The 24,494-nt window shown below is 36.3% G+C and overlaps 2 protein-coding genes and 1 non-coding gene across 6 annotated transcripts in view; 2 read left to right on the top strand and 1 right to left on the bottom strand.

Annotated features, from left to right (window-relative positions):
- The first annotated feature begins 1,237 nt into the window (after window positions 1–1,237).
- Window positions 1,238–22,503, top strand: SLC24A5 (solute carrier family 24 member 5). The gene is made up of 9 exons (XM_044924982.2): window positions 1,238–1,453; window positions 2,321–2,500; window positions 13,155–13,238; window positions 13,332–13,435; window positions 14,282–14,382; window positions 16,774–17,057; window positions 19,454–19,660; window positions 21,545–21,646; window positions 22,118–22,503. Exons 1-9 carry the CDS (start codon window positions 1,333–1,335, stop codon window positions 22,438–22,440), a joined length of 1,506 nt encoding a protein of 501 aa, XP_044780917.1. The 5' UTR covers window positions 1,238–1,332; the 3' UTR covers window positions 22,441–22,503.
- On the top strand, window positions 11,783–11,854 carry TRNAC-ACA. Its single transcript has one exon. It is a non-coding gene; the product is annotated as a tRNA-Cys (tRNA).
- Window positions 20,739–24,494, bottom strand: part of MYEF2 (myelin expression factor 2) — a 33,369-nt gene continuing 29,613 nt past the window's right edge. For 3 of the 4 annotated variants that reach the window (XM_006077831.4, XM_006077833.4, XM_006077832.4), the window contains one exon: window positions 20,739–23,187. In XM_006077831.4, the coding sequence (XP_006077893.1) occupies window positions 23,024–23,187 (164 nt within the window). In that variant the 3' untranslated portion in view covers window positions 20,739–23,023. The remainder of the gene's footprint in view (window positions 23,188–24,494) is intronic. The other variant, XM_006077834.4, reaches the window with a different exon arrangement.

Consider the following 24,494-nt stretch of genomic DNA (forward strand, 5'->3'; position numbering starts at 1 on the left):
AACATGATAGATAATAGATAGCTAGGTAACATTGACCATGGGGCAGAGGCTGTTCTAAGCAGATTACATGCATTCATTTATGTAATCCTCACACAACCCAAATAGAGGGTACTATAACCTTCCTGTTTTACAGAGAATGGAACAGAAGAGCACAGAGGTTAAATAGCGTGCCCAAGTCTTATAGCTAGTAAGTAGCAATGCTAGGATTCAAAGCAAGAGGTCTTGCTCCAGAGCCTGTGCTGTTTGCTACATGTTACCACACTGCCAGAAGTTCTTAACATTCCAACAAGCCCAGTAAATGCTTGAGTAGGAAGGATAGTAGTTTATATTTGAACACTCACTGGCGTGTCCAGTTTGCATTTTCAAACCTCTGGCAGAGAGCATAGCTAATCAATGATCAAATAGCCTTCATTCACTATGGCTCTTACTAGTTCTTGAAGCTGCCCACTTCTCTGCTCCCCCACTGTTGTTGCTCTGGTTCAAGTCACCATCATTTCTCCAGTAGATTATTGTAGGAGCCTCCTTCATGACCTCCCTGCGTGGAGCCCTAACTGGAGAGAGAATGAGAGGTCCCAAAACAGCAATATAAAAGGGTACAAACTTAGCCAAAGAACCCATAGACACCAGCTCCAACAACTTCTAGAAGGGCTGGAGAGAGAGGTGGAAGCACTTGTAAACTCAGGTCCTTAGAAATCTGGAGAAAGCCCACAGCAGGAGTGAAGGCACAGACGTGGAGCAGACCTGTGGACACAGAGCAGGAAGGAGAGGGTGGGACAAACTGAGAAAGTAGCATTGCCATACATACACTATCATATGCAAAATAGATAGCTAGTGGGAAGCTACTGTATAACACAGGGAGCCCAGCCTGGAGCTCTGTGAGGACCTAGAGGGTGGGTTAGAAGTGGGGAAGGAGGCTCCACAGGGAAGGGATATATATATATAGAATTATGACTGATTTGCCTTGGTGTATGGCAGAAACCGGCACAATACTGTAAAGCAATTATCCTCAATTAAAAAAAAAAAAAAAGCAAAGCCACTATGAAGACAAAGAATAAAATCAGTGCGCAAAGAACGAGCTGCCTCGATCTGCCCTCAGGGACCATGGGCCAGGGGACTGTCCCCCTCCTCACCATCTCTTCCAGCCTCTCTGAGGCTTACGGCTGCTGATCAGAGTAGCTTGACTGACTCCAGTCACCCTCCCTCATGCGCTGGCCTTGCTGTGATGTGCCCCGGGCAGGGAATGGGGCAGGAAGGAGATTCCTCACATGATCCAGCTTAATCCTCCTTTTCTCCCTTCCCAAGGCTGCAAGCTGCAGAAACATTGCTACTGGCATGCAGATCAAAGGGGGCCCACGGTGGGCAAGACGGGCCCTGCTCCTCGGCCTCCTCTGGGCTACTGCGCACTTGCCTCCCCCAGGGGCCTCCCTGGCCCAGCGTCTCCCAAGGGCTACAGGTAGGTGGACACTGGGGTCAGCCACCCCTGCTGCTGCCGCCACATACAAATAAACAAAGAGAGGGGAATTCTTACTTGACTTACTTTTGCTTGTGCTTGCCACTGTATTTGCTCTGATTTTTAGCATTTGGTGGGGCTTCCCAGGTGGTGCAGTGGTAGACTCCAGAGACGCAAATTTGATTTGATCCCTGGGTCGGAAAGATCCCCTGAAGTAGGAAATGTCAACCCACTCCAATATTCTTGCCTGAAAAATTCCTTGGACAGAAGAGCCTGGCGGGCTATAGTCCATGCAGTCGCAAAGAGTCAGACACGACTGGGCATTTAGATTATTTTAGCATTTGGTAGGATATCAAACACTTTCAGTCCTTCAGATGTTATTGATGGAGACTTCATCACGGAAAAAGGAATCTTTCATCCTAGAAATTCTCTCTGCAACAATTAATGATTCTCTGTGAGCCTTGAGATTTGTGGACAACTTGGGCTCTGAAATGGGAAAATGAGATTGCACGGATATTAGAAATTTTTATCTTCAGATATATAGTTTCTAATTTAGGAGGAAAAGGGGTTCAGAATTCCCTTTTAGAGTTGAAGTAGACAAGGAAAACTGATTTCATTATTTCTTCTTTTAAATTCATCCACTATCTTTATTTTATTTTATTAAAACACCTCTTTTGGGTCCCAAAGACTAATATTTTTAAGGATCTATAATTATATCATAGTCAAAAGAGATTTATACATTTTCACCAGAGTTCTTAAAATTCCACCCAGAAACCCCACACTTACTATTTTCTTAAGGAATTTCTCTTTGTGGGCTTGGAATGCGTGACTTCAATATCCTTCAGATTTTCACCTCCTTTTCCTTACCAGGAAATAGCACCCAGTGTGTTATATCCCCATCATCGGAGTTTCCTGAGGGGTTTTTCACGAAACAGGAACGTGCAGATGGAGGCATCATAATCTACTTCCTGATTATCCTTTACATGTTCATGGCTGTGTCAATTGTCTGCAATGAGTACTTCCTACCATCCTTGGAAATCATCAGTGACTGTAAGTAGCTGGAAATCTCCGCTATAACTTCCCAGAATAGTGATGCCACACACATATATGCCTGTGTTTGGAGAAGCTCAGTAACAATCCTGCCCATCTTACCTGGCTGCAGGACACTAACATCTGTGTTGTAGCATCCTGTACCATGAGGAACTGGCCTGACTGTGGTTTTTCTTGGTAGCTCATGTGCAGCAGGGCATCTTTAATGGGTATAAAGCAACAATCATACGGACTACATCTAAAAACTGCCAGTTTGTCTGCTGTATTGTCTAGCTGTTAGTAAACTGTTTCAAATTTTATACACATGCACTTGGTGTATACTCCTAATACACTGGGCTCCTAATACTTGCCATCAAATACTTCAATTTTTTTTTTAATTTTTACTCTGAAATCTCTATAACTTTTTAGAAATAGTAGATGATAAACAAATGCCTTTAAGGACCACCCTTCTACCTCTTCCTTTACAGTCTCCTATCAGGAGGGAAAGGAAACTAATTCATGTTAATGAACCAAAGAATATATAAATAAGTCCTGCATCTCATGTAAAGTGACCTCAGGGATTAGGTAATCAAAAATTAAGCTCAGTTATTGGTTTCTGGGAAATAAGATCTGCCAAGCCCTTTAGTTCTGTTTCGTGAATCATGTGTATCACCCAGCATTCTGAGCATAGACCTTACATAGGTGCACTGGTCCCTAAAATCAGGATACCAGTGATGTATTATGGTAACTAAGCAAAAGTGCCTGCATTTCCAGGCTCTATCTCCTGTTTAATTAGTTTAACTGGTTGAGCAGGCTCACGTCAGAGAAGGTCGAAGTTCAGGATTAGATTTCCCACTGCATACTCCCAGGATTGCACAGAAATAGCATGCCCCCTCCCCACCGCCAGACACACACACTGCTAGCATTTCTTCACAGAGGGAAAGAGCATGAACGTGGACTCTCCTTTTTCCCCTTTTCCCATGGCCCCTTCCCCAACCCCTGCTGAAATGCAAGTCATTTTCTCTCTTTTCTCTCTTGTTAGTGCAGTACAGCAATAACCTTAGGACTTAAAACAGGATGTGGCAACAGTGGAGTCACTCAACACTTATTTCTCTAATTCAAAATATTTATAGAACAGGTCAGTGTAAGTTTAGTATAATTATTATTTAATTTATATACACAGTTTTACTTTGATATTATATTTGACATGGACATTTCTTTAATAGAAATTAACATCATATTTTACTTAGATTGATGAAATGCAAGAAAAATAGAAGAAAAAGCATAAGCTTTCCTACATTACTATCCCCCAGAGATCCCCACAGTTGTCATTTGGTATATTTCCTTTTAGTCTTTTAGATATTGCTACACATACAGTCTGAGACTGTTTCTTTTTCCTAAGATACTATTTTATTGTGAACATTTCCCCATATTATTAAATAGCCTTCAAAAGCTTGATTTTTAATGGTAGCACAATACTTCCTGCTTTTGTAAATGATTTCAGCACCTAACACTGGTTTTTGTACAGAATGGGCCCTCAGTAGACATTTATCACAATTTTTTAAATTATTAGTTTTATTAGACATTTGATTTTAAAATTTTTTGTCCTACATAATGCTCATACTTGTATCAAATCTCTTCAAACTGCGCTGACCATTTCCTGACAAAGACGCAGAGCTATGCATACTTTAAGCTTTATTTTATACATTGCCAAAAACATTTTACAAAAGGTGTGCCAGCAAAAACCTCCACAATGTGTGGTAGCTTCCATTCCAGAAAACCATGAATAATATCATTTTAAATGTCTTTGTTAATTGCTTTAAAATAGAAGTTTATTTTATAAAATTTGCATTATCTTATTATTTGTGATGTTAAACATTTTATATAGGTACTGAAATTTGTGGTTTTGTTCTTGTGTTTTTTTTGCCCATGTTCTAATTAGGGGAGTAATTTGTCTTTTACTTATTGATTTCCAAGATTTTTTCTAATATAAATTTCTAACATAATTTTCCTATCATATGCTTTTTATGGTTTGTTTGGTTTTGTATTTTGTGTGTTTATTGCATTGAAGTGTACATAGGTAAATTTATAAATATTTTCCTTTATGATTCTTCTTTTGGTTTTATACCTAGAAAAACCTTTTATCTCTAGGTTGGAAAAAATTTCATCTTCTCTTCTACTGATAGTTTTTTCTTTTCTTAACATTTATTTATTTATGTTGAATATTTTTATTTTTTCCACTAAGAATTTGTTTTGTTATAGGATACATTGCTGTTTTATCAAAAGTTGATCCATTACCTATACCCTCAACTCTATACTCTAATGATCTATTCATGTTTGTGCCAATACCACACTTTTCATTAGAAAAACTAAATCATATTAATTATATAAAACTAAGAAATTTAAAATTCAAGGTACTATCTCTCTACTTAGAATCTTTCTTTTTCTGGAAAATAATAAATCCCCATCTCCTTTTTTTGCTTTCTTGACTGAAAGAATGAACCCATCAAGAATTTTTTTTTTTAATAAAAACCTGTCTTGGGAGTGGTAAATAAATAAATAACTTTTCTAGCCCTGCAGAAGAAACTACCACATTAAAATTTAGATTGATACTTCAAAATAATCTTAAGTAACTTCATGAAACATCTATAATAATGACTTCCACCATGCCACTTGTGGGATTACCTTGAACATCATCAGCAAACATGCATTTCTCAAGTGAATTGCCTTTTGCTCTGAAATATAACACCATTATGGATGTGTGACTGATGGATGCCTATGCCACTGCCCATCTTCAGCTGCTAAGAATTGATCCCTGTCTTGAGTATTGAAAATACTGGCAACAAAATGAAATAGAAATAGTGCTAGCTTGATTCATTTTTAAATGCCTATAAATTAACTCTGTCATTTCTCTTTTCAAGGTCTTAGCATGGTCTTGTCCAAATTAGGACATCAGCAATAAAAAACAGGTTCTCTGGAATTTGTTTACGTCCACAGAAACTAGCTTCAGGAAGTCTGTAAATGCTTTACATTTCTCCATAGTTCTTTGATGAGCATGAGTTATAACAGTCCCACCCAACTAATAAGTATTAATATTATCCTCAAAATAATTTACTGAACATTATACATTGTACTGGAATGTTATTAACTACTTATGTATTTATTATAGTTATTTTTCATAAACAATTATAGAAGACCAAACATGGTTCTAAATTAAATATATAAGGTTTTAGCTCTTCAAAAAACCCTACAAAGTAGGGACTATTAGATTGGTTTTACTAATGAAAAAACTGGGGCTGAAAGAATATATAAGTTCTCAAGACTACACAGGGCTTCCCAGGTGGCACAGTGGTAAAGAATCTGCCTGCCAATGCAAGAGACACAAGAGATGCAGGTTTAATCCCTGAATCAGGAAGATCCCCTGGAGGAGGAAATGGCAACCCATTCCAGTATTCCTGCCTGGAAAATTCTATAGACAGAGGAGCCTGGTGGGTTACAGTTCATGGGGTCACAGAGAGTTGGACATGACTGAACACATACACACACACACACACACACACAGAGCCAGTACACAGGAGAGCCCTGGTTTCTTTAATGTCAAAACCCAAGAATGTTTTCAATTGCTATATAATATAATTTTACACATCCTTATTTGAGATTAGCTGTCATAATATGGTTGTTTCAGAAGAACTGTTCTATTTACATAATTTTAAAAGGTATTTTCCACCCAAGGGCACCAAAAATTTTGGTTAAAAAATATATCAAATAGTCATTGTAACTACAGAGGAAGTATACTACAAAATAATGAGAATCTACTGAGTCACTTTAAAACATCAGTTAAGAATTTCAGCAACCTACTGGGGGTTGTAAATTAATGTTATAAATGGTTACCCACAATAATTAATACGAGAACTAAGCATTTTGTTTACAATGTACATGAAATTATAGCATCGTACTGTGGAACCAAACCATCATGTTTGATTCAATGACATTCTGTGGAGTACATGTCTGAGTTCCAATCTAGGATACAATGGTTGAATCGGCCGGCCCCTGGCCCACCCCAGCCCCATCGTCCCATGATCCACTCTTCCAATCACTGACAGTGGTTCATTTGCTTATTAGCACAAGGGGCTTCAGCATGGTGAACTCTAGAAGAGGCTGGGACTGCAGTCTCTGTGCAGGGGATATGTTGGAGGTGGTGGAGGACAGAGCCTCTGGCTGATATTCTGGTCAGGCCCAGCTTAGACACATGAGTGCTTTCTCTGTCTGTAGCTATACACATTGGTTCTATATACATTGGTCTGTCAATTACCTCGAACCACTACCACTTGAGGCTTCCACTAAGGATCTTTCTCTTTCTTGCTCTACTCATGATCATTAAAGTCATACAACCTCTCCTTCGCATCTCAACACTAGGAAAGCAAGCACACACAAATCCTGAGACAATTTGTTGTCATCTTAACCAAGTAGATCCAATATGAGAAAATGCTGTTGCTATACCACCTTCCTTTAATCTTATCTTCTCTTTTATCCATTTAAGTTCTAAAGGAAAAGAGGCTAAAGATGATTCTTTGAACACATTTGTATATAATAGAAACTATATTAATTTACAGCCCATAGTAGGACGATTACCTCTCATCTTTATAAGCAGTTCATTTTTAGAAACACAGGAGTTCAGCAGAAAGCCAAAACAAATCCTTTACATATCATTTTAATATGTAATGGGGATCTCCCAGAGTTATTTAATCACTGTTTAGAGTACCTTTCTTTAACTTTTCTGAGGCTAACTACAGAGAAAACTGAGAACCCCTAGTGATTGGTCTGTCACTTGATACCGCCTAAAGTCCACAATGAGCTAGTTATGAAACTTTTCGCCTTAAATGTTACACTAATATGCTATTCAGTTGACACTCTAATCCCTCCACCATGTTGATCCTTTGAAGTATAACATGTCTTAAGTGAAAATGATCTTAACAAGGTTTTGGGAAACATACTTATATAAAATATTTACTTTTTTATAAAAAATTCTTTTTATTCATTCTGCTTTGAACTAATATTTGTCCATGTTCTATTTTATGTTTCAGAAACAGACAATAAGAAAGAAATACAAGTTTTAATTCCAGGTAGAATTGATTCTAAATTGATAAAATTGAAAGGGAGTCAAATAATTCTGTGAGTATGGCATTTGGATAGCCGACAGTTTCAGGGGATTGTTTGATTCTTAATCCTTATGAAATTTACAGAGGCAAAGCCTTCCCCAAGAACAAAGAATCTAAGAAGAGTGCTTCCTCCCAGCCACACAGGCTCTCCTCTTAAGAGCATTTTCATCCTCTTTGCTTTTCTTTTTCCTCTGATCTAAACTAATCTGAATTTAAAATATAAATAAATACATTGTGGTTACTTTGGATTGCATCTAAATCTACCTTAGGTACACAGAGATAAATAAATGTCAAGTGGTCTGGATATTACCAAAATGCTACTGTAGAGACAGGCAATAATAATAATAAAGCTATGTATTAAATCTCTTCACTTACCTACATGGATAACAGAAAGAGCAGCTTTTTCAGCTCAAAAAGATCTAAGTGCCCATCCCATCTCTGCAACTACTACCTATGTGACCTTGAGCAAATTATGGAAACAAAACTCAGGTAATTGTGAGGTTTGGAGACAAAAAGCCTTGCATGTGTCTTTATATGATTGACTTACAGCAAGTGGAAACTAATTCATATTATAGCTGTTAGATTAGGGCATGGGGGCATCCTTTTCCAGTGGAATCGGGCTTTTCAAAACATTATACAGGGCTTCAGAATTTGTTCCGGTATGGCTCAGACAAGATATGAGATGATAACTATAAAGTACTCAAAATGTTTTTATTTACTATTAGAAGCATCACAGAGCATATAGATGCAATTGTGCATGGAGAGGCGAGGCATTTATTCCAGTGATGCTGACTTTACTCAAAATATTTCTAGAAATATATGTGAAATTAATGTCAGAACCAATTTTGCAAATCATAAAAAACACTGGTTTGCTGTCATACTTCATTTTGAACCCTAAGTAGAATTACTCAGCATGACTACCCACCATAGTCACTAGAATTGGGTCTGAATGACTTTTAATTGCTTCCAAAACTCAAATCCATTCACGAAGCATAAAAATTTGCTATCACTGAGGACTTTATAAAATTGTGCCAGAAGACACCAAATTGCTTATAGCCTAGTCTTGTAACTCTGTTAAATGGACATGTGAAAAGAACTGAAACTATATTTAAAAAAAGGTAGCAGCAGTTAAAATACAATGATAAAAGTATAAATGATGCTCCCTCCCATCTGTTTTCTCCTCTATCTTCTAAATTTTCAGTTAACATAGGGGTTTTAATTATAAAAGGAATTTATCTAACAATAAGAGGTGGTCCAGAGGTGTAAGGCATAGAATTCATATTTTATACTTTTTTAAATTGATAAAAATTAGAAGATACCTTAAAGATTTGTATATTCCAACCCTCTTACAGATGCCAAAATACAAGCCTTGTCTGAATGACTTATCTAAATTCTCACATTAAGGTACTGGCAGGGCCAGAAGCCAGGTTTCCATTTTAGTTTAAAACTCTTTTTCTATATTATATTTCCAGAAAAAGATTTGCAAAGATGGTTATAAACTTTGCAGCATGGTATCAGAGAAGAGAACACACTTAAGAAAAAGTCTGTAATCAGTAATCAGTTCATTATCATACAAGTTGCACTTTATATAATCAATGTAATATCTAAACCTATAAAGAAAACTCACCTTGAACATTTCTACTATATCCTCAAGGAAATATGATTAGTCCTTTAGAGTAATAGAGAGGGAAAAAATAATAGCTCTGGGGTGGGGGGAGAACAGAACAATTTATCTTTAATAATAAACTATAACAGAGAGAAATGCTACCCAAAGGTCAGTGAAGACAAAGCCAGTCGATTCTAAAGTTCAAAGGTATAAACCATTCTACAAAATATGCTTAGAACCTTAAGATATAATTTGTTAAAATATCTTTGAAGTTTTATACATCCATTTATAGAGAGCTCTTCTTTTCATAACTCGAATAGAGCCCAGTGAATAGCAACAAGCTTTATTGTTATTGCCTTTTGAGAAAGAAAGTGTTCAGGAGGGTCACTTATTTTCTTACCTTGCAATAGCCAGATGGATCACTTTTTCTCTCTCCAGATTGAATTTTTCTAATGAAGCATTCTTCAGCCAGCATTAGACGAAGATCAGCCAATCACTCTTCAGCTGCCCCAAGTTTAGACAGTTTAAGATATTTTGTTCTTTTTTCAATTTCCTCCATGTATTAGTTAACCCTGATTTCATTCAAGAATTCATGGTAATATCACTAAATTTATACATTCTCTGGAATATGCTAGAACACTTCTGAATTATTACTAACTCTCACTAGCTATTTTTCCCCCTAGAAAAGAATACAATGGGCCAAGTTATATACCAGTGCCACGAGGAAGGGAAGAAAATGACTCAACCACCTCCCATCCTACAATTGCCTCAGTGCCTTTCTGATACTGAGTTTCTGTGGTGAAAAAGAAACTGCACTGGACTTAGGTATAGTTCAGCTGGTAAAGAATCCGCCTGCAACGTGGGAGACCTGGGTTCCATCCCTGGGTTGGGAAGATCCCCTGGCGAAGGGAAGGGCTACCCACTCCAGTATCCTGGCCTGGAGAATTCCATGTACTGTATAGTCCATGGGTCACAAAAAGTGGGACACGACTGAGTGACTTTCACTTTCATGTTTCATGTTTAGAATCAATAGACTTGGTGTTTACACCCAAACTCCTCACATTTAAGACCCTTACTTTCCATGTAACTTTAAGTTACTTAACCTTCTGGTTATCTGCTTTTTTTATATGTGAAATGGAAATACCACAACTCATATCTAAGAACTTCCCCGGTGGCTCAGATGGTAAAGAATCCGCCTGCAATGCAGGAGACCTGGGTTTGAGCCGAGTCGAGAAGATCCCCTGGGGAAGGGAATGGATGCCCACTCCAGTATTCTTGCCTGGAGAATTTCATGGACAGAGAAGCCTACAGTCCATGGGGCCACAAAGAGTAGGACACAAATGAGCAACTAACACTCATTTCCGAGAATAGCTGAGATGATTAAATTATGTATATGAAAGTGAATTGTATGCAATGAATATGATATTATTTAATTCATAGATAAAATTTTTAAGAAGTTAATAGAACAATATGCTTCATCTTTTCTAAGTTTTAAGACCAACTGGACCTACTATGTATCCGAGTTGTAGTAAAAGTATAAATACTATATATATATGAAAATCACTCTAACCAGTTAAAGAAATGTTATGAAATGTAACTTACATAAATTATTACTTCTGTCCCTCATTAGCCACCACAAGTAGTGTTCATCAAGCAACATGACCAAAGGCAAATAGGATGGAGAACTTGCATTTGGTTAACTCCATCCTGAGAGGATTTTTCCCAATGGAGGCATAACAGGTAGCAAAACAGTTCTGACTAGAGCTGGTTGGACCACTGAGACCAGATAGCCTCATGAGGATAAAAAAGATGACCATGGCTGGTATCACCAGCAAGCAACACTAGATGTCTTTCTGAAAGTGAAAGTCACTCAGTCGTGTCCAACTCTTTGTGACCCCATGGACTATACAGTCCATGGAATTCTCCAGGCCAAAATACTCGAGTGGGTAGCCATTCCCTTCTCCAGGAGATCTTCCCAACCCAGGGATCAAACTCAGATCTTCCCAACCCAGGTCTCCTGAACTGCAAGCAGATTCTTTAACAGCTGAGCCACCAAGGAAGCCCAAAAATACTGGAGTGGGTAGCCTATCCCTTCTCCAGCAGATCTTCCTGTCCCAGGAATTGAACCGGGGTTTCCTGCCTTGCAGGCTGATTCTTACTGGCTGAGCTACCAGGGAAGCCCATCTTTCCAAGCACTTCTCACATTTTTCACAATAAAAGCCCAAGTGCTTGCTAGGATCCCCAAGGCTTTATATGATCTGGCCATCTCTCACCTTTGACTTCATCATCTACAGCTCTCCTTCACACACTTCATTCCAGACACTCTGGCCTTTCTCTGTTTCTTGAACACATAGGCTAGCGTCTACCTCAAAACCTTTGCACGCACTCCATCTGCCTATATTACTCCCAGGTCTATGTGTGGCTACTCCCTCACTTTGTTAGCATCTTGGTGAAGTCCTGTCTGGTTACCCAATCTAAAATTACAATCTTTCCTTCATGAAATTTTATTTAAAAATCCGCCTTCCTGATTTTTGAGCTTCCCTGGTGGCTCAGATGGTAAAGCATCTGCCTACAATGCAGGAGACCCGGGTTCAATCCCCGGGTCGGGAAGATCTCCTGGAGGAGGAAATGGCAACCCACTCCAGAATTCTTGCCTGGAAAATCCCATGGACAGAGGAACCTGGTAGGCTATAGTCCATGGGATCACAAAGAGTTGGACATGACTGAGCAACTTCACACCTGACTTTTGCTCCTTCTAACACAATACATATTTTTTTCTTGTCTGTTTGCTCTCACTGAAATTAAATTCCAGAAGAGAAATGTTTGTCTGTTTTGTGACTGCCACATTCCTATCACATAAAAAAAAGCATCTGGTACAGTAGGTGGTCAATAAATACAACAAATAGATAAATAATAGTCAGGTGTTCCAGTTATCAATGGCTTCCTATGAAATCACCCCAAAACTAGGGGCTTAAAAGAACAATCATTTCAGACTTCTCATAGCTTTAAGGGTTTACTGGCCTCAGCTGGATGGTTCTTGCTTGAGGTCTTTCATGCAGTGATATTCAGAAAAAGGACTATAATTATCTGAAAGCTCCCTCCTTCGCATGTCTGGTGCTGGGACGGGAGGATTCAAAACTGAGGGGCTGAAACAGCAGGGCTTCCTCAGGCATCTCTATGTGGGCTCTTCACAAGGTCTTTCCTATATGGCAGCCAGGGATTTTATGTGGTAGCTTAGGGCTCTGATGCAAATGTCCCGAGAGAAAGAACCGTTAGAAAGCTTTTTCACCTTTTATGTCCTAGCTTCAGGCATGTGGTTCTGTCATACTTTCAGCAGTCACAAAGGCTCATCTAGGCTCAAAATACATAAACTCCACCTTGTTTTTTGTTTTAGTTTGTTTGACAGGGAATGGACAGGTTCTGGAAAACCATGTGGGCAGAAATATTGTAGCTATATTTATAAAATTCAACCTGCTATGCCACCAACAAAGAAAGAAATCAGTAATGTCAAAGGCAGATATCTCAGTAGAGAAGTAGAACTTGAGGTGGACTGGAGAGTGAGCAACAGGTAATGGTCCCACAGGTAAGAATAAGGAAATACTGACTACAGGTGACAGGGACTCAACCAAGCACACCAGAGTTTGAGGGTCTGGGAAGACTGTCAAAAATCAATAATATACTAAACAATAAACATTGATCAATGGCTTGGAAACTGAATTTTCATTCTAATTTTAACTTTCTGATATAGGGTAAATAATGCCTAGAAGGCTGCCTCTGTTGGCTGTTTTCCAGTTGAAGTTAGTATCAATGGCTTTCTATGAAAATGTAGCTTTGGTATCTATTTAGTTATGAGAACATGCTCTCCCATTTGTCACTTTACCAGGCTTAATATAATTTCATTTGTCTTCAGCCTTAGGACTGTCCCAGGATGTTGCAGGTGCAACTTTTATGGCAGCCGGTAGTTCAGCTCCTGAATTAGTTACTGCTTTCCTAGGTAAATACCGCTCCTTATATTTTTTTTTTGCTTAATTGGTGTTATTTGATCTTCTCCAAGTCAACACTAACTTAGCTACTATCTGGCTCATAGGTGTATTTATCACAAAGGGCGATATTGGCATTAGCACCATTCTTGGATCCGCAATCTATAACCTCCTTGGTATCTGTGCAGCCTGTGGCTTACTATCTAATGTGGTACGTAAGAAAACTTTATTCAACAAAATATATTGTCTTGACAAATTATAAGAACTGCTTATTGTCAAACCACAACATGAATCAGCCACAGGTATACATATATCCCCTGCCTTTTGAACCTCCCTCCCATCTCCCTTCCCATCCCACCCCTCTAGGTTGATACAGAGCCCCTGTTTGAGTTTCCTGAGACATACAGCAAATTCCCATTGGCTATCTATTTTACATATGGTAATGTTTCCATGTTACTTTCTCCATACATCTCACCCTCTCCACCCGTCTCCCCATGTCCGTAAGTCTATTTTCCATGTCTGTTTCTCCATTGCTTCCCTGCTCTTCAGTACCATTTTTCTAGATTCTGTATATACACGTTAGTATACGATATTTATCTCTTTCTGGTTTACTTCACTCTGTATAATAGGCTCTAGGTTCATCCACAGAAATAACAGAAAATAACAGAATTTGACCAAGTTTGACAGAAAAGAACAAAATTCTGTAAAGCAATTATCCTTCAATTAAAAAATAAATTTATAAAAAAAAAGACAAAAACAAAAGAACTGTTTATAGTCTGGAACAAACAAGGCACTAGGAATGTGTTCAATTAAGTTTATTAATCAGTAGAAAAACAACATGTATTCAATTTTAAGTTAACCCACAAATACCTCTTGGTCAAATTTATGAAAATCAGACTAGGTTTAGAAACACAATTTTTCTTAAAATTCCTTTCTCTAAAAGCAATATGTAAAAGATAACAATGTTTAACTACAAATATACAAATAAGTTTAGTATTACACTAAGCAAGTACTTAAAGAAGTAACAGTGTAATGGAAACATTAATTATTTTTACAGGTTTCAACGCTATCATGTTGGCCCCTATTCAGAGACTGTGCGGCATATGCTATCAGTGTAGCAGCACTTCTTGCCATAATATTTGACAACCAAGTTTACTGGTAAGCTTGAAAAGATCATTACTCTTACGTAAAACAATGACAGATAGTACTTTTATAAAATTCTAGTGTAGTAACTTTTTTTCAGAAATGTTATTTCTTTCACTTCTTAATTATCTACCCTTTTCATACATTTTTCCTGGAGATCTCTGAGCTAACCTCGTCATCACAATTGCTGGTGGGGTTGTTCTCCCTTTGCAATTTTTCAGTCAAATCAGTCTTCCTTTTTGTCTAACCAGCAGATGTTACCATCCTTCTTTTTCCCTACTGACTACCTTCTCAGAAAGCTTCCAAATTTTTGATGTTTGTTAAAGCCCCAACAGGTGGCTTTTTCCTCTATTGGGTTGTTTACCTTTCCTCAGTTAGAAGTTGCCATGATCACACAATTAAAGATAACAAAGAAACAAAGTCCCTTTAAATTCCTCCAACTTTTTCCCTGATGTTCATTTAGTAGGAGAACTATAGCCCTCTTCCTCTAAATATTAAAAATGTTTTAGGTTTCAAGACTAAAAACTATTTGTTTTATTTATAATCTCCCCATGCCTTGTCGTTCTAAGAAAATGGAAACAGTCACTTTTTCAGCTAACACGTACCAGGTATTTGTTAGGTATTGATCACTATGAGATGAGTCTTAACAGATGAATAAATGTCAAACATAGACACACAGACTGTACATTGCCTGATGGTGGAGGTCAATGGCACCCCTCTGGAATACTAGAAGGGTGCCATTTGGCAATGCTGCTCTAATACCTGCTATCAAGAAACTTCAGACCTAGCAGGGAGTAAATTTTCAAAGTGAATCTTCCTGACATCTAGTCTGTCTCCCAAAGAAAGACTGTTGGTTACAACAGAAGTACTTCTGGGACTTAGCAGTTGTCTGCCAGGGGACAATGACTGTGGGAGTATCCAAGCTAATGCTCCTTTCATTAGAGAAATCAAGAACTCTGTGCTTTCAAGCTGTAGCAGTGATTCACTAGCTATAAAATAAAAGGTAAATGCAAGGTTCAAATGTGATGATATCAGATAATCAAAATTCTCTAAATAGCAAACCAGAGTATAGGAAAACGGTGCAAGCCAAACTCATTTACATTAAAATCATCAAAAAATCTCAGTATAGCAAATTGAAAAGCTTCAGTCAGTCTAACATATTCTGATTTAGCACAGAATTCCTATACCAGAACAACTGAAATGAAGGGATACTATATTCTTGTAATTATTATGTTTTTTCAATGAACTGAAGTGGAGAAGCCCCATCACTATTCATTAGTTTCACTTTCATTTTGAAAATCTGTAATTACTATTATTTTCAAATAGGGCTTCCAAGGTGGCTCAGAGGGTAAAGAATCTGCCTGTAGTGCTGGAGACTCAGGTTCGATCCCTGGGTTGGGAAGATCCCCTGGAGAAGGGAATGGCAATCCACTCCAGTATCCTTGCCCAGAGAATCCCATGGACAGAGGGGCCTAGTGGGCTACTGTCCGTGGGGTTGGAAAGAGTTGTACAGGACTGAGCGGCCTACACTTTCACTTCACTTCATGAATACAAATATCCAAGAAGCTCAGTAGACTTCAGGTAAGATGAACTCATACCCACACTGAGACACACTATAGTCAAACTTTCAAAAACAAAGAGAACCTTGAAAGCAGCAAGAGAGAAGTGAATCATCTCATACAAGGGACCTCAATAAGATTATAAACAGATTTAACTTCCAAAGGCCAGAAGGCAGTGGGCAGATACATTCAAAGTGCTAAATGAAAAAAAAAAAGTCAACTGAGTCCCATATCTGGCAAAACGGTCCTTCAAAAGTGAGGGTGGAATTAAGAGATGTCAAGCTAAACAAAAATTGAGGGAGCTCCTTACCACTAGATGTTCCTTGCAAGTAACACTCAAGGAAGGTGTGCAAGGTGAAATGAAGGGACACTAGACAGTAACTTGAAGGCTTATGGAGAAATGAAGATCTCAATCAAGGTAAATACATGGGCAGTTATAAAAGCTGGTGTTATCCTAACAATGGTTAGTAACTGGACCTTTTGTTTCCTGCATGATTTGAGAGACTGGTACATTTAAAGGAAAAAGATTCGGACACGACTAAGTGACTCACACACATTTTCAAAGAACTTTCTATGCTTGCTATTTTGAAGGATTCTACAAATTAAGAATGAGTTTATAATCCTTGTTTTTAAAATACAAAAAGGACAGTGTCGACTTTCATCAATCAGTAAGTCTTTAATAATGTTGTAACCAAATCTGGACACATCTATAAAATCAAAATGTATCTAGAATACTTCTGTTCTATTGTTTCATTAGAAAGTTAAGCAGATACTGCCCCCAAAACTACTAACTGTAAAATAACTTTCACTTTAAATTGAAAACCACACAAATTTCTCTAATTTATAGGTATGAAGGAACTTTACTGCTTTTGATATACGGATTATATGTTGTGGTGCTGTGTTTTGACATTAAAATTAACCAATATATTATAAAGAAATGCAGTCCTTGCTGTACCTGTCTTGTCAAAGCAATAGAAGAGAGAAGTGAACAACAGCCACTGATGGGATGGGAAGATGAGGATCAACCATTCATCCGTAGGCAATCAAGAACTGACAGTGGAATATTTCATGAAGATTCTGGCTACTCCCAACTTTCTTTAAGTTTACATGGTCTTAGTCAGGTTTGTGAAGGTAATAACCCCATCATGACCACTGTTAAGTCTGTTACTAGCAAAACTTAATTTCATTTCAATTCAGCAAGTACTATATACTTACCATTTTAAAAATACTATGCGAATTTAGAGATGATCAAGAGGCAGACCTATCCTTAAAGAAGTTTCCAATATTTCAGAAAAAAAAACACAAAATAGCTAAAATATGAACATTTAAATACTGTAAAGAGAAAGAAATAAAGTATAAACATAGTTCCTAAATGGGACAGATGGTAAAAAAAGTTTGATGAGGATGGTCAGATAGGAAAGATTATCACAGAGACAAACTAAGCCTTGTAGAATAGTAAGATTTTAACAACTTGATTTACGGTAATAGCTACTAAAGTTTTATCAGACTTCATATGTCATAAGTAAATGATGCAGAGCTAAGAGTAAAAAGCATTCCATGGACTGACAAAGAAATAACATGGGAAAAAGGCTTGTCAAGTACTAACATAACTGGAGGACTGAAAGTGCAGAATGGAAGCAGAAGAAAGGTGGATAGGAAGGAATACGACAGAGTCTTAAATGCTAGAATAGCGTTTGCAGGTTTGCAGAGAAATTATCAGAACTGAAATATGAGATAAAAGACATGCTGCTAGACCAACTGATGTGTTTAACAGATGCTTAGACAAGGTGAAGGCAGTGGGAATACAAGAAAACAGATGTGAGACAATGCAGAGGAAGCATCACCAAGACCAGGCAACTGAAGGGCTACATGGGAGCAGAGATAATTCTGAGGCTTTTGATCATGACAAAGTAAAATGAGAATACCACTTACAAATCTAGGAATTTAGGAAGAAGAGCTGGTGTGAAGAAAAAGTAGGAAGGAGACAGCTGAATTTTAAACATGTGAAGCAGTAGTAAAACATGTAAATAAATGTTTATAGTATGTATGCTAAGTCGCTTCAGTCATGTCTGACTCTATGAGACTTGATGGACTGTAGCCCACCAGACTCCTCTGCCCATGGGATTCTCCAGGCAAAAATACTGCAGTGGGTTTCCATGCCCTCCTCCAAGATCCCCTGGGGAAAAGAATAACCTACCCACTGCAGTATTCTTGCCTGGAGAATCCCATGGACAGAGGAGCCTGTCAGGGCTACAGTCCATGAGATCGCAAAGAGTCGGACACGACTGAGCAACTAACATGTTTAGTATATAGGAAGTCAAATTCAGCTACAGCCAGAAATAAAAATTTAGGCTTTTTTTTTTTAATAAAGTGGTTTTAAGAAACAGATTCTGCATTTTATTTAGTACATTAGACAGGGAACTTAGTAAGTTATTATCTGAAAAAATTAAAACATGAATTTCCCCCTTCTTACAAAGATTATAGTTTCTAGTCTTTCAGGTACAAGAAGTACACATTTCTAAGTTAAATTTTATAACAAGAAACTAAAAAAAACAGTCCAAACATTTTTTTTATTACAATAAAATTATATCTGTTACTTTCTGGCCCATTTGCTGCAATGTGGCAAAAAAAAAAAATTATGAGTTATTTTACTAGTATTAGTGGTAATGTGACCTAATATATGGGCAAAACATTGGACTGGCCAAAAAGTTTGTTCAATTTTTTCCATAAGATGGTATGGAAAAAACCGACCAAACTTTTTGGCCAACCCAATATCTTATAGGTGCCATACAAATTTTAAACAATCTAAAGTGAAGTCTCCTTTTTATCTAATATATTATTATTGACTTCTTCCACCAAGTTCATAGAACAAATTGAATTTAAAAAACACTCAAGTTTTATAAGTTACACTGTAGATTCAATACTACTTCCAATTTTCTTAAGGTTCTAAGAATTGTGGTGAATTTTATTTAGTAAATTAATGAAAGAAAATGATGAAATAAGCCCCGTAAAATCACCTGAGAATCAGAAATATTCAACTTAATAAAAAGATTATGCTATAGCTATCTTTTACTCCCTAAGTATACATTTTGTGATACATAGGGCAGGCTAGAGGTATCATCAATACTGGGAAGTGGAGACAACTGGGGTTGCTAAGGGAAGACACCAGGTTAATCCCATAAGCAAAAGTTACTAAAAACCATCCACATTGTAGAAAATCAAGAGATGTTGAACTGATACTTCAGAAACATTTATGTTTCTAACACACTTAGTGAATGAGCCTAAACACTCTGATGGATTTAAGACCCCAAATCAAGAAATGCTGAATATCACATTTTATAGTCAGCCCTGAAGTCTCAATTAGCTTCTTTTTGCCAGCAATATCAGTAATGAGATATTCAAATGTTTTAAATAGCCTCTTAAAAACTGATACAGCTAATTTATTTCAATATAGCTTCTTAAATGGACATTTCTAACTTAATTGGCCATTTGAGAAAACTCAAAATCATTTAATTTTTCCTTAACAGATCCGCCAAGTGTTTTCAACATGCCTGAAGCCGACTTAAAAAGAATTTTTTGGGTACTATCCCTTCCCATTATTATACTACTTTTTCTAACCACACCAGATTGTAGAAGAAAGTTTTGGAGAAAGTATTTTGTGATAACATTTTTTATGTCAGCACTGTGGATATCTGCATTTACATATATCCTGGTTTGGATGGTCACAATAACTGGTATGTATAATATCTTAAGAGCACAATTTAAAAATAATCAGTTGTATATAAGAACAGCATATATTCACTAAGTATAATCTAGTTAAAGAGAAAATTTGTTTTTCAGCAAAGACTAAAAATAAAGATTAGTGCTATTTACAAAAAGATTAAATATTAATATACCAACAAGCTCACTCAGGTTTTGTGAGGTGTATACCACATGTCAAGCTATATGGTCACTATTACACAGCCCAGGGGTACAAGTCAAAGGAACATGTTATAAACGATATCAAATTCACAGAATTTCTATTTTGCTAATAATTAAATCACATTGCATGGGTCCACAAGATAGTCTTTATACTGAATGCCATCCCATAGTTTAACATATAGCAAGGTGCCAGTGTTTTGAGAAAACAATGGGTATTCACTGTTTAACTGGATTACATTTTGTTTTTTAATATGGCAATATAAATGTACTACAAAATGAATTAAAAGGGTATAAAATAAAGTCTCATTTTAGTTTCTACTACTTTCATGATTAAGATTTAACTACTACTACCTGGCCATAATCAGCTCTAGTCCCAAAGAACTCGTAGTTCAGAAGGAAAAACTGAATATAAACAATGTACAAAAAAAAAATAATAATCAGGAATTTCTCCCAAAAAGGTTAACCTGAATGGACTTAATCAGAGGTGAGAAAACCACCACCTGTGTACCCAAACACTAAGTCTCCTGTTTTTGCGAGTTAAGTTTTACTGAACAGTCAAGCCCATCCAATTATATATTATCCATGAATGCTTTCACATTACACTGGCAGAGCTGAAGAACTGCAACAGAGATTGTATAGCCTACAAAACCTAAAAAAATTACTATCTCACCCTTTCAAAAAAAAGTTTCCTGACCTCTGACTTTTCTCAAATTAATATATGACTTAGAATAGTATGCTATTCTAGGAATATTTCTTTTTTTATGAGTAATATGGAAAAATCCAAGCCTGCATATTAAAGCTCTCCATAAAGGTTCTCAGCCAGGTCACATTTGATGTTAGGAAAACAAGAAAAGAACAAAATCAAGTACTAGATCACAGAACAGTCCCCAAGATGATAAATGTTAGTGTTATTTATGTACATATGAACTCTGGCAAACCAGTAACAAATTAACAACCAATTACAGTTCCATTAGCAATATAGAAGCATGCAATAAATATGCTACTTGAAGTTTTTTTAATTAACATTTTAAGAAGAAAAAAAAAGAATTGTAAAGCAAGTTTTCAATTACAATATAAAGAGCAGTTACATTCTAGTTCTGTTTCCCAAAATGGATACATTTATGAAAAATGATGAACTGCCATCAGATTTAACAGAGGTTTTAAAGCGGGACCACAAAGTTAGAAAGACTCAAGTAGAAGCCTATTCTGTTTTCCTCAGATTTATGATTTCCCAAAGGAAACACCTAAACTAAGGTATATCACTAAAGTAGAACTTTAAAAATGCATACCATGTTAACACATTTACAGCCTAAAAATAGCTATAATATGCTTAAATCTGACCTTTTTAGGAAATGTTTTTAAAAAGGTGAAGAGAAAATGACCAATCTTATTGGCATATTTTAAGCAACAGCCTTAATAACAGTGGACATCCAAAACTTCTATAAGCATACCACATAGGTAAATTATTCCTTGGTAGAATTTTGTGTATTAAATATCACCATCTATCATGAAAAATCTGTGCTACCTTGGTTACCAATTCACCAATATTATTCAAATATTTTGCTACCTAAAATCTAAGTACATATTGGTTCTGAAATCTAAATATGTCTATTTTCTTTTTCAGGAAAGAAATATCTGCAGAGAACAGTTAGTGAATCTATAAGATTTGTAATATATAATATCTATGTTTGTTACAGGGGAAACATTAGAAATTCCAGATACAGTAATGGGCCTTACTTTATTAGCAGCAGGAACAAGCATACCAGACACGATCGCAAGTGTGTTGGTTGCAAGAAAAGGTAAGAACTGGGTCCCTCAAGCTGCAGTGCCCATTCTTAAAAGCCTGACTGAAATACACTGAGCAAAGATACCTTTAAAATATTTCCTCAGTAACATACTTTGAAGAAAAAAGAACTCAAGAGGAAGCATTTACTGTTTAATTAATTTCACTAAATCTAATCCCCTAAATAATATTCACCTGAAATGTGAATTAAATCGTAATTAACCATGTTAGAATGAAAAGCAACAAGTAATCTATATACCTTATTGAAAAATGGTTTAATAAATAAGGATAATTATTATTAGATAAATAAATGTTAAGACTTTAAATACTAACCCCCTAAAATTTAAAAATACAAATTCAGTAAGACTTTTGCTCTAATACAATTTTCCAAAACAAACAGAAAAAGTATCCAGTGTTTTTTCTTATGAAGCTTATTAATAAAATACAGTATTGGTATGCACATTTAACAACATGCTTTTTTTTGCAGGCAAAGGAGATATGGCTATGTCTAACATCGTGGGATCCAATGTCTTTGATATGCTATGCCTAGGTGTTCCATGGTTTATTAAAACTGCATTTATAAATCCATCTGCTCCTGTAGAAGTGAACAGTAGAGGACTAACTTACATAACCATCTTTCTCAACATTTCAATTGTTTTCCTTTTCTTAGCAGTTCACCTCAATGGCTGGAAACTAGACAGAAAGTTGGGAGTAGTCTGTCTGTTACTGTACCTGGGGCTTACAACATTATCAGTTCTATATGAACTTGGAATTATTGGAAACAATAAAATAAGGGGCTGTGGTGATTAACGTTAACAGTGTTATGTGGAAAATGTGAATGATGGGGAAGGGCAGAGAAGAAAACCTCCATTTCTTCATTTAACTCAAATAAAAAATATTCTGAACTTCAGAATCTAAAACTTACTTACAGTAGTTTTTTATCACCAACAAAAGTAATTTAAAGCCAATCAAAATCATATCTTAATTTGTCTGAGCCCTTTCTTTTCAAGGACAATTACATATATTAAACAGAAGTTTTGGAAAAAACCATCTATGCTTTACCTTACAATAAGTTGATAAAAGCTGGGGACACTTTTAGCAAACAAATCCCACTATGCAGAACTGAAAATAACAAGAAAATGGCTTACTTCATTAAAAATAGTATAACCATTCATTTAAACTGAATGACCAGACTTGCTGTCTTAAAAACCCAAACTTGAGATTAACAAAAATCACACAGTATATTTAACACTATACTGTTAAAAAACTGGTGGGAGTTTTAGAAGTTCATTTTTACAACTTTTTGTAAGCAGACAGTATTACTTTTAAAAAATGATGTTTACTAGGAGATTCAGCAAAACAGATGTAAGAATGTTCCAACCGTGGTTTCAAATTATGCATTACGATCCAAGCGAACATCAATTTCTCTGCCACTGATTTTTATGCCATTCATTATTCTGCAGGCTTTTTCAGCTGATTCTGGGGAGTCAAATCTGACCGTTCCACAGCCTTTTGACTTTCCATTCTCCATTTTTATTTCTGCAAACATTACATGACCTGTAAAAGAAAAATTATAGAATTACCTGTCAGTATAAACAGGTTCCATTTCAGTATACAGGTTTGAAATTTCTCATAGCCTATGAAGTGACAAGTAACTTGGTTAAAAACATTAATGATTTTAAAATAGCACATCATATAAGTATTACTCTCATCATTTTATACTCTGTATATAATGCAATTCATATACAGTAATAAATAAAGGTTATAATATACAAAATTGAAATAAAAATAAATTTGCTTAGGATTTAGTATTTTATTAAAATGAAAAATTTTAATGTAAATCTTTACTTGAATTTTATAGCAAAATAAGGTAAGCTAGCACAAAACAATACCTAGTTACCATGCCTAACAACAAATACAAATCCAAACAAAATTATTTTTTGAAAATTTCTTGTTTTATACTCAATACCCTAATCTCTTTTCTTTCCTTTTTATCTTCCATATCACTGTTTTATCCCTGAAAACAGTAACAACCACCCAGGAATTTTACCAGGTCCACAAAGGGCTCCGCTAATTATGTTTTCAACCATAATGCAAAGTCATTTATTCAATATCTTAATCTGAACTCTATATGTAAGAGTGGCACCAAGTACTTATGGAAATAGACATGGAAGAGATACTATAGATTTAAATCAATAAAGGTACAAAACACTGATGACGACAAGAACATAATGAAGGACCTTAGAGAGGAACTTTCAGGAGGAAGAAAACCAGACAATGGTTCTGTTTAGAGTTAATATCATTACTGACTCTATACAGACTGGTATTTGAAATAAATGCATATCATTTATAAAAATGTATGGCCATAAAAACCCATCATCCAAACCAGAAACCTGAGAGTAAAAGGGAGAGATATTAATAAGTACACACAAATAACAGATGTAAACACTGAGACTATCCCCAAGCAAACAGGGATGTATGATAACCCAGTTCACACAGATTTAGATAATGAGGTGTGTAACTACTTACCATAATGTTTCCCTCCCTTTGAGTATGTAGTTGCCAGATCACTATGGGCTAACTTTAGTCTGGCAATAAAATCAAAGAGCCAGACATATTTAGTTCTATAAAGGGAGGGAAAAAAAAAGGAAAAGGGAGGAAGGTAAAAAAAAAAAGGGCTTATCAAAAAATTGCATAAGCCCTTTCCACATGATGGGATGAATTTTTAATCTGAGTGCATGAGTAAGACTTTTTTCGTGTTTCAAGTTTGATCTGAATGATTTCTACAACATCCTGGACTACTTCTTACTTTTGTTTATTCATCCATCACCACCTTGCCCCATTACTGCATTTTTTTTAAAAAA

This window comes from Bubalus bubalis, chromosome 11, assembly GCF_019923935.1.
Source record: "Bubalus bubalis isolate 160015118507 breed Murrah chromosome 11, NDDB_SH_1, whole genome shotgun sequence".
NCBI classification, from domain to species: domain Eukaryota; kingdom Metazoa; phylum Chordata; class Mammalia; order Artiodactyla; family Bovidae; genus Bubalus; species Bubalus bubalis.